Source organism: Phalacrocorax carbo, chromosome 16 (assembly GCF_963921805.1).
Source record: "Phalacrocorax carbo chromosome 16, bPhaCar2.1, whole genome shotgun sequence".
Taxonomy (NCBI): domain Eukaryota; kingdom Metazoa; phylum Chordata; class Aves; order Suliformes; family Phalacrocoracidae; genus Phalacrocorax; species Phalacrocorax carbo.
The window spans coordinates 467717-487233 of NC_087528.1; the positions used below are offsets into that span (position 1 = coordinate 467717).

A 19517-nucleotide genomic window follows, 5' to 3' on the forward strand; every position below is an offset into this window, starting at 1 on the left:
GTAAACTAACATTCTTCAATCCTTGATTGGAACCAATGCCTGATTTATGTAAGCAGTTTCTGGAAAAAATTAGGTCTGCTGCCCTGTAATTATTAGGTGTCATTTTGAATATTGACAAGTAGCTGATTTGCTTTGTTCTTTCTTCTTTCAGGCTGCTGAACAAAAAACCAAAGGTAAATTCACGTTTATTCTTTGTGAACCATATTTTTGTAAGTCTGTTTAAAAAACGTGCTTGTACTCTTTATTCTTTGTGTCTTTTTAATGGGAACAGTATATCTTACTGAGATAGTTCTGTTAAAGTTTTGTTGGAGGAGCTGACTGTATGTTGGGATTCTCAGTATAAGCTTTTTCTTTGCTTATCTTGCTGGGTATCATATGGCACCTTTTTGACAACAATATATGGATTAAATTTCTGTGAAACATGACACATGTCAGCTTTTTTGTCTAATGTCAAGACAGATTTAGTTTTCATTTAGTTTTCATTTAGTTGCTAGTAGTTATTTATCTATTTCAAGGACAACTAATTGCCACCAAAAAGGGTAAAATCTCTCCCTCTGCATGCACATTTTAACTCAACTTAGTGAGTAAACTCAACTTATGAGAAAGCGACTTCCCCCACCACTGTATGGGTTTTCTGTTTGATAAGTGAACTGAATTGGTTTGCAGCATGGTCTAGGAAGCAGCAGAGATAAGCAAGGCATTCTGCTTTTTGGGGCAGTGAACTCCTAGGAGAAATGTTAGCGAAGCCGTGGCCTTAAAAAAAGGTGAGGAAGAGAGTTGTGGCAATGCCCCTCCTCTGCAACTGTTGGCTTACAGATATTTTATCTAGTCTGTCCCTTAGTTTACGTGGCACCACAGAGGACTCGGGGCTGTGGAACAGTTCTGAACGAGTTAATACACACTGTTATTTATTGGTGGGTAATTAGGTGACAGACAGGCAAGGAGAGCTTCCCAGATTCCCAAAGATGGGTTTAGAGAAGAGCCAAACCTAACATATGGGGTTGACAAAACAGCTTATGTTTCAAACACTTTTTATGTATTTATACAGCAGTAATTAATTGCTTCAGTAGTATTGAATTCAGAAAAATAAAGTCTAACTACGTGATGGAAACTGTAACAAGTAGTTTATTGAAACTCTCTCCTTTTCTTTCCAAATTTTCTTACATAGAAAGTGTGAAATCAGAAAATCTTAGCCTGAATTCTGCTGCATCTGCCCTGTAAGACCTCATGTAGCTTGTAATGGCGGATTTTGCTTTCAGGAGGAGAAGGTAGCAGAAGTAGCTAGGGCCCTCCAAATCTTAAGTATATGAAAATATTCAGAATTAAGATATATCAGAGCAATTCCTATCAAGTTGGAATATTTCTGTTTCAGCAGTATATTACATGTTTTGTTCTCTGTATCAGCTTGTTTCTGTGTGGAAAGGTTTCATTCTTCTATGGTGTATTATAATGACTTCAATATCATAGTTCAGTGGCGGATGTTTTTGCTGTCAAAGTAACTAAGTTCATTTTCCAGTGTTAATACAGTGGCTCTTCATTTCTCTTAATACTGAAACCCCGGTGCCTTCTGCCTTCCCCTGTGGGATGATGAGATTTCTGTCTTTGTGTGGCAGCTTTGTTTTTAATTGCTTGGAAATGTCAAGTTTAAGCTTTTAAAAGTAGCATGATGATAACTCCCGTTTTTCAGGTATGCTTGTGAGTTCATTTCCTTCAAACTTAGGGACTGCCTTTCCCCAGCTGTTTGGGTTATTTTGTCCGTTACTTTTGTATTTAAGCATCCTTGTTACTGCTATAAAATATGATTGGGAAGACTACAACAGTAAATAAAGGTAATTGTGTTAAAGATTAAGCAGTTCTGGCTTTTATTGTTTCATCTGCCAGAAGCAGTAATGCACCTTTTTGTAGTTAGGCCTTACTGGAAAGAGTTGACCTGGCCTGTAGAGAAACCAAACTTCTCCTGTTCATGTTCAGTGCAATGGATGGTGGTTATTTAGTCATATGGATGACCCGTCTCTTAATTTCCTTTGGCGGGCAACTGCTAGTTGCTCTTAAGGTTTGTCTGTGGCAATGTTATATTTCCACTTCATGATACTGTTCTCTTATGTTTAGGAGGGATGTACACAAGCTCATGTTAGGTAGCAGGAATTTCTTAAAATATAGAAAATTTTAATTCTAAATTAATGAGAGGAAAAAATTGGCTGAATTTTCTTCATAGAATATTCAAAGTTGACTGTAAACTTTAATGCAGTACTGCACCAGGTATTCTATTTTGATACATTTCCAAGGTTGAGTGACAAATGCTACTAGAACTAAGAGGCAACCTGGGGATTAGAAATGAATTTAGTTGATTTATTTCCTGTCTGGGACAGAGCAATTAAATTCATTGTAAAGACGGGATGACAGTAAGACTGGGTGAATTGGCTGCAGCAGGTAGTGTGTGCCAGTGTTGGTGTTTTAAAGATTAAATCCAGGCTGGAACCGGACCTTTTGCAGAGTATTGCTATATCCAGGTTTTGGTAGGTATGATCTTCATAAATGACTTAATGTAGTTGCTTGTGGTAACTTATAAAATGAAGGAATTTTTTTTCTGCATGTGTCCCTCAGTTCTGCAGCTGGGTTGCTATAGCAATGAGAGATGCTCACTCTGTGCAGGTCACACTGGAGAAAGATAAATTATACAGCTGGAGACAGGCTAGGGAAGGATTTTTCAGTTTCTGTTTTGCAGTGGGTTGGTGACAACATGTTTATGCTGTTCCTTATTTGCTCTCAGCTGTATTTTTGAAGGAGAAGGCACTTTCTTGAAGTAGCTAGGATTGGACTCGGTAAGCAGTAGGAAAGGTTAGCCCTTTCGGTTGGCTTACTCTGTACTGGAGACTTATGCTGTGATCAAGGTGCTTCTTCATTTTTTTAAATTAATATTAGGATTTTCATTTATTTCTCTAGCACAAAGGAAAATTTGGAGTTACTGTCCTATCTAGTAATTAACTTGTATGCTTTGTATGTGTATTCTAATTTTCTGTGAGATGATACAGGCTGTTGCACATTCAGTCGCTGGTGAGGCCTCAGGAAAGAGAAGCTGGTAAGGAGGAAAGAGGTTTCCTGTGGGTGTGTGTATGGCATGTTGTCAGTTAAATATTGCTCTGAGGCCTCAGACTGAGCTGAATGTTTCCATTTGTGATGTGGAGCATGAAACCCTTCCAAAGTAAACAGGCATTTCCACCAATAGAGGAGAGGTATGTGGCTGCTCCTGGAGTCACCGGTCCGGGGCTGGGAAGTACTCCCTTACACAGCTCTTGCGGCTATTTAAACAACTTAAATTATTTTTTCGGTTTAAACAAGGATCCAACTCGTTAAGTCTTCTCTACATAACAGCTTCTTCAGCTTCTGAGTTTTTTCTGCAACGTTGTTTGCCACAGTATTTTTGTTAGGCTGAATTTTTTATAAATACCCTGTTGGCAACAGTTCTAGGGAATGTGTGAAAGGAAAAAAAGATTGAAGAGCTGATAAGTGGCTGAAATGTTTCTCAATTACTTGAAAACAAATGAAAGTAGTCTTCCTGTTCAGCTGGAGAGGAGTGCTGCAGAATTAGATGAGGTGGGAAATGAACATGGTTTTATTGCATGCTGTGCATTGTACTTTCACGTTACTGTTCTTTTATGGTAATTTTTTTGAGAACAGGACTATTGAGCACAGCCTATTAGTGTTTATTTTAAATGTGTAAACTCTTGCCAGTTTATATGCACTTGATAAAGAAACTTTGTGTATAAAGCCTTCTGTAATGAAAACATTCAGTTGTAACTACCAGTAAGTGTCTTGTGCTGTATGGTAAATAGTCACTAGTATGGTAAATGGCTGCTACTTAACTGCAGGGGACTTTTAAAAGAGCTATGCTTGTGATAAATACTACGAGGTCAATGCATTTTGCTGCCTCCTTTTCTTCGAGACATCCTGCTGCAGGTTTAGTCAGCACACAGGTGGTCAGTTCCTCGGTCCGCAGGCATCCATCCTGGGGCTGGTACCCTTTCACGCCTTCATAAAGGCCTTGGATGCAGGGCTGGAGGAATACTAAGTGTGCTGATGACCCAAAACTGGGAGGAGCTGTTGACGCTCTCAGGGCAGAGAGGCCCCGCAGAGGGATCTGGGCAATCACCGACCCTGTGAAGCTGAACAAGGGCAAGGGCTGGGTGTTGCCCCTGGGGCACGGCCGCCCTGGCTGTACAGGCAGCCTGGGGCGCGAGGGGCTGGGGAGCAGCTCTGCAGGGACCCGGGGGTTCTGCTCGATGGCAAGTTGAACACGAGCCCCCAGTGTGCCCTGGCAGCCCAGAGGCCAGCCGTGCCCTGGGGGGCACCGAGCCCTGCATCGCAGCCGGGCGAGGGGGGGATTGTCCCGCTCTGCCCCGCGCTGGGGCGGCCTCACCCCGAGCGCTGTGGGCAGCGTTGGGCGCCACAGGACATTGGGGGTATAAAGGTACTGGAGAGTGTCCCGAGGGGGCCACGGAGTTGGGGAAGGGTTTAGAGGGGAAACGGTACGAGGGGCGGCTGGAGTCCCTGGGTTTGTTCAGCTGGAGCAGAGGGGGCCGAGGGCAGCCTCATGGCGCTCTGCAGCCCCCTCTCAAGGGCAGGAGGAGGGGCAGGGCTGGTCTCTGCTCTCTGGTGCCCAACGCCAGGCCCCGAGGGAACGGCAGGGAGATGTGCCAGGGGAGGGTCAGGCTGGGCATTAGGGAAAGGTCCTTCCCCCAGAGGGTGGTGGAGCCCTGGCACAGGCTCCCCAGGGAGGCATCACGGCACCAGCCCGGCGATATTCCAGAAGCACTTGGACACGGCCCTCAGAGACACGGTGTGAATTTGGGGTGTGCTGTGCAGGGACGGGAGCTGGGCTCGGTGGCCCTTGCGGGGGGTCCCTTCCAGCTCAGGACATTCTATGATTTTATGTATGCTTTAGTCCCTCCCAGCTGAATTCTATGCATGTTATTTAAAACAAAGTTAAGTGCTGGTATAAAGTAGCTTAAGTGGTTTGTTACTCAAACATCCACCACTGTAGTTGAAAGGCAAAGTATCTATCTAATTATCCGGCATCATCTACGATGAAGGCAAGTGTCAAATCTGCAAGCACAGCTGTAAAAAGAGGTAAGTATATATATATATACACACACACCATTTTTAGTCTAATGTAAATATTTGGTAAATATTGGTAAATATTTGATTAGAAATAGTCTGGAATTTTTTTTTTCCCCTTTAGCCTAAAGCAGAGATGGCCAACTTCTGCCTCCTTGAGCTTCATGATCCTTGTAGGTCTGTCTTTAGCACATTCATGGCATGGGACCAGGAAGAGATGTGGGCTTTCCAAGGGGACAATGGGAACTTCAGCTCAGCCCTTATGGGATGAAGCAGGATTGTGGAAGCTGAAGTAGCTGCGATAATCCAGGATTCAGCAGCCCATCCAGCACTGCTCATCCTCTGTTAAAGTGGTGTGATGGATCCTGAGTGAGCATCATTCCCTTCCACTTGCGTACTGTTTCTGGAGCTTTCCCCTCCCCCAGGCTGTCTGTGCTGTGTGCCTTGGGACTCCTCACTGTATGGTGATTTTAATATGCAGCTTGCAGAGTCAGGAAGGTTGTCTGCAGACGGAGAGATTATTCTACCAAGGAGGATGCTGTAATATGTTTTATTCTGGGGGACTTGAAAGAACAGAAAGCATTTAACAGTATGTGGTTGCTTGATAAACCATTTGTGGTGTTGCAAATGTTGGCATACTTTCATCAGATTGTTTTAAAATTTGCATGGTATTTTTTATACTACAAGCAGTACTGTATATTTATCTGGAGGAACATGGTCAGCTGTATTGTAAATGGGAGTTAAAAGGAAAAAAGAGTGGAACAAAAGAGCTGAGATCCCATTCCCTGCTCTGACATTTCCATTCACATGAACAGAAGTAGTGGCATACCTTTCTTCAAAGCCAGGTGTTTTCATTTCCAAATCAGATTGTTGCATAGTTTTAAATGGATTCTTTGGTTACTGTGCCCAAATGGGCTGTTCAGTGTTGTCTGCTTGTGCTCTTTGGATGTGGATTGCCATCCTGTAACCTACACTGTTCTGCTCGTACAGAAGTGCAGTTTAGAGCTCATTGATAACGTGCTCTTTCTGGCTGTGGTAGATCTTACTGATCTTAATGGTAGTTCTATGGGAAGTAAGGAAGACTAAACTTTTTAGAGAATCTCACCAGTATTTTAAGTAGAATTATGATGGTGTGTAACACAACCAGTGTTTTCTCTTTTTAAAATTTTCAACTTTACTAGTTTGTGTCATGTTATTGTAGGAACCAGCAGAGTTTTTTTACATAAGATTAGGAAATGTCTCAGCCTACAAATCAGGTATGATTTACAACAGACTTACAACCTCTGACTCATTTCAGTATTTATAGCTTATGTTTGAATATCTGCCTCTGCCATCTTGTTAGTTAAGTGCTGTGTTTGTACTGAACTGCTGAACATTGTAGTGACAAAATGTGCCATAAATCATCATTGCAGAAGGAGGGGGGAGCACTGTAATAAGTTCTTCAATTAGATCTTAATATGCAGTCATTTGATAACCTAATGATAACCTACTGCCATACGTTAAAGCTTTATGGCACAAAATATTTTCTTTTTGATAAACGTTATCATGGTGGTGTTTTGCTATTATAAGTATCTTTAAACAAACACGAATTTTTTATTCTTACAATGGACTGAGATACTGCTTCTCTGATAGAGAAGTAATTAGTTTTACAACCTGCAAAGAATAGAATATGAAGATAATTTGTAGAGTCCCTTCCGTAATACTGGGTGAAAGGGAGTAGAAAGTACAAAAAGATTAGAGCAGACAGGAGGAGAGATTTGTATATTCAGGGAGGCAAAGCAAGAATGAGCTGGGAGGCTTGGAGTTAACTAGTGCAGAACCCCCCTTTGGTTTCCTGCTTACTGTTTCAGGTGGGATGGCTGTGACAAGCCATCTTGAGTTTCTGGTGGCAGTAGTTCCGTGCTATTTAATATGGTTTTTTGCTCTCACAAGCGTAAGCAACACTATGAGTATCTTACTTCAAATCAGCATTGCCATTCTGAAGTGAAGGAGAAAAATTTAAGGTAACAAGTAAGTGTACGAATAATCTTTACTAAATTACGAGCTATATTTGGCTTTGTGAGCACTTCCTGTGTTTGTCTTGCTGGTTTGCTACTCAAAGGTGTTCAGCTAGAGATTAGTCGTGAACTTGAGAATTGGTGTCTTTTTGCAGGAGAGAGGGTTTGTCAGGGCTCAACACCCTTAGCTCTGCAACCATGGATTGTCAGTTCTGAGGGTTTAAGTCTTCTGTAGCTCTTGAAAGCTGAAGATCCTACACCTTCACAAATAAATGCTCTTTTCAGACAAAGAGGCACCAAAGCAATTTATACAGTTTTTTGGCAAAAATATTTATCTCTTAAAGAAAAACAAGCACATGCAAAACTCCAGGGTTATTCGAAAATAAAATGGAAACCATGAGATACATTCCTTCCTAATGCGCTCCTGTCATGAGCTGGATTTACGGGACAGCTGCCCCTGAAGAGATGCAGAGTCCTTCGACACCTTTGCCTGGAGCTGCTGCTGCTTCTAACCACTCAGGTACGCACCTCCAGTCCCATTCAGTGGTTGCCTTGTAAGCCTTGCACGTTTCTTGGCTGAGAATAGAAAAGCAGGTAAGAGCTCAAGTCAGAGAACTTTGATAGTTTTAGTACTTCTCAGAGATAGTTTTTATTCTGTTGTAGTTTGCCATCATGCAGATTTAGGCATGTGCTTGTAATATAAATACAGGCAGAATGATGTTCTAGTCTTCCATGTGGTTTGCCTGTTCTTAGTTTCCTCAGTGAGGAAATGATCTGCGCTTATCAGACTGAGGATGGCATCATCCTGACCTGTATATATTTAGCTTGTAAACTGGGTGAAAACGGGAGCTTTCAAACACTAGACAGTTGATTTGAGCATTTGAAAAATACTCTCAAATGTTGTAAGGATTGATACCCTGCTTCAAGCCAGTAGGACTACATGCTTTCATCAGATTTCTCTTTACATTGTCCATTGTTGAATAAATTTAAAGTCTGGGACATTATCTCTACAAGAGTACTCTGTGAAGAGAGAATAAGAACAAATTAGATAGCACCAGTTTGGCTTATCTCATCTAGACCTAATTGTCAGGGTGCCCCTTGGTGGTAGTGCCTCTCAGATCAATCCATGGCTTGCTTTCTGAAAAACAAAACAACTGCCAATACCTTTGGTGACAACTATATATTCTAGAATATAATTTTTAACACAGCTACACAATGATAGTAGTGGTGGTTATGATCAACTGCATGCTGTTTTATGGTTATTTATCTGCCCACAGTGAGTGCTTTCATACTCAGCGATAGACTGCTTTTTCAGTAACGGGCATTGCCTAATGCAGTATATTTAAGCATGTAGACTGTGAAACGGTCAAACTGCTACACTTTCTGGCATCACAACAGTACAGACGGTAGCATATTTCCTGTTCTTCTATCAGTCTGCTTATCAAAGAACTACTTTCTAGTTATAAATAGAATGTCGTCTGATTCTTGTCCGTCAGAGCATATATGCCCCTGTACTAAAAACCAGATGCACTTTTCCATTTTTAACATGACAGGACTATGTTCTGTATCTGCTGATAATAACAGGCAGGGAACACCCACCCTGCATGTCTTAGCTTTCTTACCCACCCAGCAGAGGCTGAGATTTGTTTTCTTGCAAGAGGCTTTATGGCACAGCTCACATATTTTATCAGTGTGGTCCTCCTTTACTTCCTGAACTGTCATTCACTTTTACCCTTCTTTTAAAGAAACATGTACATGAAAGCAGTTTCTCGTCAGCCTTGAGGACTGTCTCACTGTGATCATTCTTTCACGGGAAACTGTTGGCTGCTGTGATGCCTTCTCCATGGAAACCTATCAGCTTTGACTTACCTGCAATGTGCTGACCACTTTCCATGATGAGGTTATCATTGTACTACCTAGAGGAGGCTTGTACCGCATATAAATCTCACAGATTTATCTGTAAGATCTGCAAACTAAGCTTGGAGAGGTTCATCAGGAAATGTATTAGCTCAGTTCAGTAGTGCTTGTTTTGAGATACATGCCAGTTTACTAGTGTTTCTTGGTCCCTTCCTTGGGAAGGATGAAACCAGCTTTGAACTGTAACACTAGTACCTGCTCGTGGCGTAGTTACTTTACAAATGCTGAGGAGGGTTATCTTGGGAAAATGAAGGAAATGAAAATGTGTTTTGATTCTTTTACACCATGTGTGAAGCCTTTGGCCTGAGGGACCTTGTATTCTCCTGTTGACTGTCTGGTGTTGACATTCCTCTACTCTGAGAACCTAGGCTGCCTCCTGACTTCCCTGTGTTTTGCTAGATTATTTTAATGCTTTTCCTGAGCTGTTAAAAGTGGTAGCGCATACTTCACAAATCCTACAGGATGCCTTAAAATGTCTGTTTAACCAGCTTACACTCTGGTAAATGCTCTGAAGCATTCTGGTCAGGTTTGCATTGTGCATCTCATCATTCAGGTAATTCCTGAACTGGTTTAGGCAGTGTAGTAGGCATTAGCATCCTAGGAGGTGGTTACTCATGAGGTTGATTGTAGGTCCAAGATCACCATGAGAGGAGGTGATTCTCTCTTTAAGCATCCTGCCCTAGCTTTGTGACATGGCAGCAGTGGCTTCCACTAAGCAGTCTTGTGGGACCTGTGTTTAAGGGCACCACTAAATGCTTTGGACACTCCTCAGCTGTCCTGAGCATGTCAGCAGCTCTTACTGCTGTTTGCCCAAGGGGAACAGCTGAGCTTGAGGCATGATTCAAGCTCTTGATTGCCTCCTCCCATGTTAACAGCAGTAATTCTCCTCTGTCTTAGCACAGTGTCCTGAAGATCTGTCCTCCTGTTTTCAGGATGGCCTTAACATTTCTGACATAACTTCTGATTTGGCTGCTTCTGCTGTCTCTTTTTTCAGCAGTCTTTATGGAGCCGGAGCTTTTACCTTTCCAAGGCCAGACGGACTCTCATGAACTTTTGTTTTGAAGCAGTTGTCAGTTCTGGAGCGTAGCAACTCGAGTCCTCAACTACATTAAAAATTCAAATGCCACACTGAAGTCTTAGAATCGTAGGACTAGATCTAGCCCTTCAGATGAGCAAGAAAGGGATTGTCTTATCCATCCCCCACTGTCAGACAGGCCCAACAGATGTTCTTAAGAGGTACTTTGTTTGTTGTTGAAAAGTTGTGTTTGCATTCAGCCTGAACAATCTTTCCTGTAACTTAAGCCCTTTCTTGGCTGATCTGTGCAGTATGTGGAGAGCAGATCTTTCCCCTCCTCTGCAGGGGCCTTTTTGTGTATCCTCTTTTTGACTTAACAGCCCATTCAGTTTTTCCTTGTGCTAGTGTCTTCAAGGTATTTTTCAAACCATAATCATTTATGTTTCTCTTCTTTGGAAGTTCTTCAGTTAGTCCAGAATTATTCTTTTAAATGCAGTATCTGTAATTGGAGGATTATTACATAACCTTTGAGTTAACCTGTGTAACTATAACCTTACCACTGCTGTTTACAAGTCAAATCTAAGGCTTTTTTTTATGCCTTTCAGCCTTACTCCATTGTACAGCTCTAATCTAAGCTGTTTCAAAGCAGTGGTGTTCTCAATTGTTCTCTGTCCCTGAACTCAGCTTGCTTTAAGAAGCTCCTAGATTTCAGATGCCCTCTAATCTAATTCTCTAAGGATCTTGAATTGATAATGTGGAGTTCCTTCTTCCAACTCTCCTTTCCCCCTTTCTTTTTGATCACTAACCATTTTGTCTCTGCAGGTAGTCCTCTGAAGTACACATCTAAATGTATTATTTACTTTAATTCCTCAGCAATTTCCACTATAGTTGCTTAGGCCTGATTGACAAAAGATGAGAGAACTTCCTGGCTCTGCTGGAGGTGGTAGGCTGTCCTGATGCGTTTTCAGTTCTTTTCTGATGTGTATGAGGGAGACCCTTCCATTCCTTTCTGTCTGGCATTTCAGCGGTAACTCCTTAGCAAGAGAAAGTCTTCAGAGTGAAATAGGAAGAAAGTAATGTATTTAATGCTATGTGTCCGACATAACCTCCATCACAATTCATATCTTGCTATCTGCCATCTTCCAAGAGTAATGGTTTAATTTTTTTTTCTTCATATAGTTCTTTCTAATCTTGTCCAACAGTCACTGCAGGAAATCAAATGGGAGGTCGTCTTCAGCGGCCTCGGTTGTTTAGCCCCTCCTTCCCAGAAAGGGTTAGCCAAAGTGTGGGTCTGTGTTCTTTAGCTTTTTTTTGTCCCGTGCCAACTAGCAAAGTCCAGAACCCACATCTCTGCCCCACTTTTCCTTCACTGTACACCTCAGAATCTAATTTTGCCACGTCATGATGTACTATTTAGTGTACAGAGCCTGTCTGCAGCTCTGTCCAATACTTCCCTTTGTGAAATTTCCCCTATATTGTACAGTAAAGATACAAACCCCGCTAGATTTGTCAAGGCGCCCCTTTAGTGCCTGCCCACTGCTCGCTGCTGTAGCTTCCAGTTTTCCAAAAGACAGCTGATCTTTTCAGCCAGGTCAGATTTCTGTTCTCTTACTGTAGGTGAATGAGGCTTGCATCAGACAACGTAATTTCTCACTGTGGTCATTTGGGATCACTTTCTGGCTTATAATAGAGATTTAAAAAAGATTGCTTTTTGGCTTTTAATATTACAACTTCAAGTGGCTTTTCTTGGCGTCTGGGATAAGATCCTTCCTGCAACTCCATTGCAGAGTTTGTGATCATTATGCTTTTTCTGTTTGAGTAATTGGAAGGACTGTGGTGATAACTGCATAGATCTCAAGGGAAGGCTAAGTCACCTCCACTTCAAGAAAGAGGATTCTGCCATGAAAGTCACGGCAGCTTGAAGAAGAGCTTCTGTCATGGTTGGCTGTGGTGGGGACAGAGCATCAAACAGAAATGAGAAATTGTGCCAGAATTTCACCTGAAGGTGTGTCGCTTGCTTGTGTTCTAAAAAGAAAAGCAATGAAGGGAAGGTAAGTAGAAAGTAAAGTTGGTTTTGTTCACTGACACAGAACAAGAGTTTTGAAGGTATAGTAGCAATACCTTTGTCAAGTTGAAAGTTGAAGATGTTTTAAAGATTCCAAAATACTAAATTACTTATATATTAGATAAGGTATTCTCACTGTCTCTTGATGGTTTCTAGCATCCTGTCCATTCAGAAGCATTTTTTTTTTTGCAGTGTTAGGATAACTAAGTCAATTCGTTGGGCATGTATGGTGTTTCTCCAGCTTGGTCCTTGAGTACTAAAATACATTTTTGAATATGAACACTTGTGATTTGCTGCCTTATTATGGTACTAAGACTTAAAAAAAAAAATAAATCTAATTCTAAATTAAAATTTCATTATAATGACATAGATACGTAGTAACAATGAACATGTAAATCCATAATCCCGTTATAGTGACCCCTGGAACAAAGACCTGATGTTGTAAAGTTTACCTCGTTCGGCTCTGTTGGATTGTCGCTGCATTAATCCACCATTGCTTTTCACATTTGCTTTTATGCCTGTTTTTCAACTGAGATTCAGAAAACGTCTTAAATTACTTATTTACCATAGTCTTTTAATAAAAGTATTGACTTTCCTATGGGTGTTTACCAGAACTTGGACTGAACCTTGTGCCTGGGCTGATGTCATTGTCGTCAGCGCGGCCAGTGGCAGAGAGGAAAGTACCGTGTGCTCCCCCTGCTGTTGATAGCTGCCACCTCACACGTGAACGGAGTTTCTTTATGAAAAGTAATGATGTGGTTTGTAACTCTGAAAGATGATTGATGTTAGATAGGACCCGTTTTTGCCTGAAGTATTTTGGCGAGTCTTTAATATGAGCTAAAGATAAAGTCAGGGTCATGGGGACAGCATTAATCCCAGCAGTTGGCAATTATAACTTGCCCTTTATTTGCACCGGGAACTGGGGACGTCTTAGATTTGCCTCCCACCTGACTATCCTACTCTAATGTGCTGGAAACTACCTTAAAAAATGAGGTTAATAATGTATTGTTAGGGAAATCTGTAAAGCCATAAAGAGCTGTTATTTTTGTAGCCTGCCTTAGACAGGCACGGTATTTTCCTCTTTCTTTGCACTTGGACTTATTGCAGAACGTTTTCTTTTTGGTGCCGTGTTCCCCCCCCCCCCCCCCCCCCCCCAGCAGAAATAGAACTCTTTGGAAACTGGACACAATCATGGAAGGTGTAGGAATTTACCAAAAGCTGAAGGGTGTGTGTGGAAGAAAAAGTCTTAGGGTGTCACATGTTAAGCCGAGCCGTATTTCACAGGTGAAGTGTCCTTAAAATGTGGGTGTTAGTGCTTTTGGATAAATCTAAGCACATCTATATGAAATACACATGTGTAATGTATGTGGAGTAATTAGGTATTCCTTCCTAGTAAGGGGAAGACGTGTCTAAAATAAACTGAGCAGAATTTTTGAATTAAAATGAAGTAATAATATTAAGTTATTATTAGTAATCTTTATTAAAACATCTTTAATTTCTTTTAACATTCATGTAATAGAATCTGATTTACTGGGAGTGGCATTTAATTAATTTAATTCAATTTAGAGAGTTAACTCTATTACATATTAGTACAGAAAATTACCTCTGAACAGTCATTTCTCACTGGTGACATGCAATAAGTTAATTTAGCTCGGAGTTCGTTTGAGTGCATTGTGAGTTCCTAGTGAAAGTTGCTATGGTGACAGCCTGATCAACCAGAGCTGTCATCCAAAACAACAAATACACCAGCCCTGCTTTGCACGGCGACACCGCTGCTGCTAGGCTATAAACACTGACAGATGGAGCCTCTCTGCTCCACGCGTTTTTCTGGTCCTGGTCTTTTCTGTGAACTTGGTTGCTTCAGTCATCAGCGGTGCCAAAAGGAGTAGTGAAAAGCTTCCGAAGGAATGCGGGGTCATTAACAGACCTGCTGCAGCTGTACTCTTAGCACTGAGGGGGTTCTGTCAGACTGTTCAACAAACTGAACAGAGGTGTTGGGTCTTGTCTTCGTTTCTAGCCTCATCTTAGCTGTGGTGAAATGATTACAGAATCCCTGTCAGATTTTAGTTTGCTTTTATTTAGGAAATTTTCCTGAAGAATCTGAAAAGGAGGAGGTCTGAAAGCTGCTGGAACTGCTTTCTTCAAGATTCTGAATAATTTAAATCCGGTTTTTTACACGTGGTATTAATGCGTGATGGCACTGGAGGCATGGAAGTCTGTTCACCTTAAACTGAATTAAAGAAGAGTTTGCTTCAGATTGTGTGTTGAATCTGAAATGAAGGGTTTGCTTCAGATTCTCCAGGCTTCACTATCAGGTCGACAAACTCTTAGTTAAAAACAAAAAAACTTCCAGTGAAAAGGCTGGTTTGGGGAAACTCATTCAGAAAAACACTATCTGCATATTAAATGTCATGTTTAGATTTAAGAAGTATCAAAAGAAATGAAATAAAAATTTTAGCTTCAATATATTTGTTTTCTTTCTAGATCAGTATGCAGACTTAAGCAGTAGTCTGCTTGCATTTTTTTTTCACTAGAGCATGACTTTAATTGGATTTGACTAGGGGATCATTCTTTTTTGGGGCTTCAAATTTTAGTCCACTGGTCATTTCTGAAGGCAAATCAGTGGCATTTCCATAGGACTGCTTGTCTTTCCAATACTAGGAACCATATCCAAAACAGGAGTAGGATCCCAAATGTTTTTCTAGATACGAAGTCTGTGAACTTTTGCAGGTACTCTCCTAAAGCGGTAACTACGTCCCCGTGGTTTTTTGTATGTTTTGAAGACCCTACTTGCTCAAAGCACTGATTCTCAGAATAATTTGTTAAATATAAATGAACATGCCCTCAGTTAGCCTAATAAGGATTTAGATTTTGAAATCTAAGGCCAAAATATTACAGGTTTAGCTTTCGCTGAGTTGGCTACATACACGGTTTCTCTGGGTGCTGCTACCTGAGGCCTCGAGTACACCCACGCTGCTGGGGAGGAGGGGAGGCGAGGCTGGGCCGTGCTGAGCTCTCTTGGCACTACTTCAGTTATTCATGCTGACTGATTTAAAATGATAGCTCAGCTATCACTACGCTATCTTTAGGACTGTAGTATAAACATACTCTCAAGCCTTCTTTTGAGATAGAATGTGAACTGGAAGGGTTATGCCAAAATTAGAGGCCTTTTACTGATTGCTCACAAAACTGTTACTATTTTAGCATTGCACATAAAATATTCATTTGGTACCATAAATGTACATGACAGCAGAGCCAAGGCTTTGTGTTTACACAGGACTCTAGTCAATTTGACATGTATGCGTAGTCCCATGATACCAGCAGCACAGCCAATGTCAGTAAAAATTATACGTGGTATTTCACCATCAGACTCGTAATCTGCAAGCAGTCAACACCGTGCTTTCATAGCAGTGTCTAAAAGGAGTAAATAACAATGCAACCTGCTCCCCCTGCATCCACCCCCCAAAAAACAAAAATAAAATAATTGGAGAAGCTGTGTTTCTGGTTTCCAGAACAATAATGTGGGCATAATGTACCATGAATCTGTCATGTCCAGGCTATGTTAGACCCCGTGTGGATCTGATGCTAACTGCCGGGTATGCATGCTTTATAGGCACGAGGCACCCCGAGGGTATCGCTCTGAGGCACACGTGCAGGCTGCCTGCACCCCCAGTAGGTCTGATGTGTCTTGGGACTTCAACTCACTCTCCACGTGGTACACTATTGATCCATAACCACACACTGGCAATTTCCAGACATGCCAGAAAAATCACCAGAGTCCTTACCTTCTTTCCAGCTTGACTTTCAAGGTGGAAAAAGAGGTTGTACCTGACATAGCATGAATGCTTGGTATTTCCAGTTGTCCTGGGTGGGATGCTAGTGCTGACTGTACTCCGGGACACCCTGAAACTCCCCGAACACCCACCTTGCATCCACAGACCACGGGTGCAGCATGTGAGTTCTAGGTGATATATCACCTGTGCGCTGTGTACTGCAGCTGAATAGATTTCTGCAGAAGCAATCCAAGATAGGAATGATGGATGCATGAAGTATCTTTTGACAGTACTCAACCACTTCAGTATTTGGAACTGGAAGCATTTATGATGTGATTCACTGTCTTCTCTTCAAGCCCCAACTGGAGAGCTGCCTTTAGCGTCTCTTCAAACCTCAGCAGCCATATGGGGTGAGCTGGTCCTCTGGACTCTGCAGATTCTGCTGCAAAAGGGCTGATTCTAACAGCAGTTGTTTGACACAGTATAGTCATTAATCACTTCCTAAGGCACAGGTTTGTTTATAATGGGATTTTTGCCTCTGCTTACTTAAATAAAAGCCCTACATGTGTCTATGAGATGGTGATCCATTGGCTTGCCCTGCCTTCTGTATTGTTTTAAACAAGTCTCAAGGCTTGTTCTCGTGAACTGTAACCTGTTCTCGTGAACTGTAACCTGCATTACTGTTCAAGGTAGCACCATTCGTAATTTTGATTAAAAAAAAAAATTCTTTAAATATAAAAATGCTGTGTAAAACACTGACTAATGAGATTGAGGTCAAATGCACATAGTCAGCTTAAAATTAAAGGATTCAGTTCCTGGTTCTGCCCAGACTTCTTACATGACTCTGAAGTTATTTAATCTGTTGTTATATGCTTGGATTTTCCCGCTTGGATTTTTCACTGCAGTGATGATAGTGCCAGCATTGTGTAATTTAACTCTAAGCTGTTTCCTGTCTTCTCTGACTCTTTTACTGTAGTTACTGGTGGGATTGCATTACCTGGAGCAACACCTAGAGGGGTTTGGGGGGTGAAAGCAGAGGTGGAGGAGGGAGCCTTATAACAAGTCATGCCTGTGACTCGTTCCTGATATGTAAAATGGTATAATCCTTTACTGTGCTACCAAACTGTCGAGACTGCGTATTTGGAAGCTCTTGTGTCCTGTTGGTAGGCTAGAACTTGGTGCATATTCGCCCAGTGGGTCTTTTTAATATTAGTTGGTGGAGTTTAGATGTTCTTAAATACCCTGGGAGAAAATACAAGATGTGAATTCTCTAGCTGTGAAGAGGGCTGAACTCGCTTTGTAGGAAAGTCTTGTATCAGAAACCTGAAAAAATTCTGCACGTTTCTAAGCGCTATCTGAGCAATTCCTCTCTTCGTGCAGAGGTGCCCTCTCGCGTTGTTGTAGGGTAGTAGTTTCTTGCACCAGCTAATCCCTCTCAGCAATGACCAATCTCCCTTCTGTCCTTTTCAGACAGTTCTTAATGCTGCTGCTTCTTGATGTTATTAGCACAAGTGATTAAAAACTTCTAATAGCTTCATTATTTTCCTTTCTAAATAGGCAAGTTGGCTTTCTGATGTCAGTGCATTGTCCTGCTCTGGAGGTGGGAACTGAGTTTACAGAAGTCTGAATTCAAAGTTAAATGTATGATGGCACATTACATGACATGTGCCAGAAATACGTCAGAGGCTTTGGGACAAATGTAGCCTAGAGACTGGCTTCTAAAGCAAGATGCATTTGTTTATTCATTTGCCATTGCTTTGCGATGGGTGCATATTTGGACGAGTCTCGGTGTAAGGGGATGTACGTGATTAGTACTGGTATTTGAGTTACGTGAATTAATGAATGTGGCTTCACATCCCATGTAAATTGGAGAACTATTGCATGCAAGAAAACAGGCGAATTGTTAAGTCTTGAAAGTTACCATCTGTTATCAGTTCATGTCCTGAAGGAGTGTAGCTATGATAATTTAACTGTTCCATTACCCAGAATCTTGATTTGTACCTTGGACTTCTGAGTTTGAGGCCCAATACATATGGCCCAATTTCTGATCATCAGTTACGGCATGGTAAACGCACACGTGTGCACTCGGAGCCTGCAATAAACAGGAGAGCGCTTGACATTCAGTGGAAAAGCATCATATTTGCTTTGGATTATCAGTCTATTGTTGATGACAACCTATCAACCTAATTAGCTGTGCCATTTTTAATGGCACAGCTAATTAATTGTGAATTTAAAATCAAAATTATAATCAGTGCTAACATGGAGGAAGGCAGTGAGGAAAATACTAGAAGCTGTTAAAAGTATAAGTATTCTTCACAAGACTGCTGCATGTGAAACCAACCTGAATAATGTAGAATGGGACTGAAGAAAACTTTCAAAAGTACATGTTGAATCACACAAACCAGGTTTTGTGTCCTTCTCTCAAAAGAAGTATTTGGCACCCTTTCTATTGACAGATCTGAGAGAAAAAAATGTAGATGCTGTTCAAGAAAGGGAAACAAAATCTAGTATCTGAGCTCTGGAGTATGCAAGGATCTATGCTTTTATTAGCAGCTTCTCCAATTCTTAAGAGAAAAGTTAAATTGATGAAATAGGGTTGTATCAGTGGAGCTGGGCTAGGACTGGTTGCACAGAAGCTCTGCAGCAGGGTGGGCTGTGATGGGCTTACAAAGAGAATGCAAACCCGTTTGTGGCGGAGGGATGAAGTGTTGTTCTGTATTGGTATGATTTCAAGTTCACATTAATAAAGAACAAAATGGAGAGGATCCAGGCAAGTGAGGCTGATGGAGAAAGACCACATCTTAAGCTTATGTAAAAAACAGCAGAAGCTGGGGAGTGCTATGACTGTTACTCTGAGAGAAAAATGATTTGTCACGGCAGAGAGAGGTGGGAGAACGGAATAAGATGGATTTGGAGCTCCATTTTACACGTAGGATTGTAGAAAATAATGCTAGAAGGGTTCTTGAGAGGTCATCTGTTCCATCCTCTTGCCCTGAGACAAGATCACCAAACCTCTGCCATGTCTGCAAATAATCCCTAATCATCCTTATTGTTAGAAATTTAAATCTTAATCTCCCTGGCTGCTACTTAAACCCAGCAAGTCTTGTCTTGTTCACTGTGGGATGGATGGAGCAAACTATTTCCTCCTCTTCCTTTGTGGTTGTTTTTTTTCCTGTTTTTGCTTTGTGTTCCCAGTGTCTTCAAGACCGAACTACTACTTTGCCGCCTGTCTGCTGTGGTGGTTCATGTTTCCAGATTTCCGTTTCCTTCATGCTCTTCCCAGGTGGTCCAGCTCTTTCCTGAAGAGAGGCGGTCAGCTGCGGGTACAGGCAGTGCTTTAGTGAAGGTTTTAGGACGCCAGACTGGAGCAGAAAGGTTACTTTGAGCCTCATAGCTGGTTATTTATTCCATTACAACCCTTGTCTTCTTACAATAGCGTGATCTTTTTACTTCTCTCTGTTTTGTGATCTGCTAAAACGCTGCATATTTTTCTGCAGAACTGCTATGGGGTGAGTTGTTTGCTGTTCTGCTTTTAATTCTTCCTGTCTAATAACGTGACTTCCCTTATTGAGTTGTAGTTGCTTTTTTCACACCACTTCTCCACTTTATCATTGCTGAGTTCTGATCCTATCACA

General features: G+C 41.5%; 1 protein-coding gene across 6 annotated transcripts in view; it reads left to right on the forward strand.

The window, feature by feature from the left end:
- The window catches only part of TNRC6C (trinucleotide repeat containing adaptor 6C), a 112125-nt gene that overhangs the window by 22009 nt on the left and 70599 nt on the right, over nt 1-19517 (forward strand). For all 6 annotated transcript variants that reach the window (XM_064467246.1, XM_064467245.1, XM_064467248.1 and 3 more), the window contains exon 3: nt 152-173. In XM_064467246.1, the coding sequence (XP_064323316.1) occupies nt 152-173 (22 nt within the window). The remainder of the gene's footprint in view (nt 1-151; nt 174-19517) is intronic.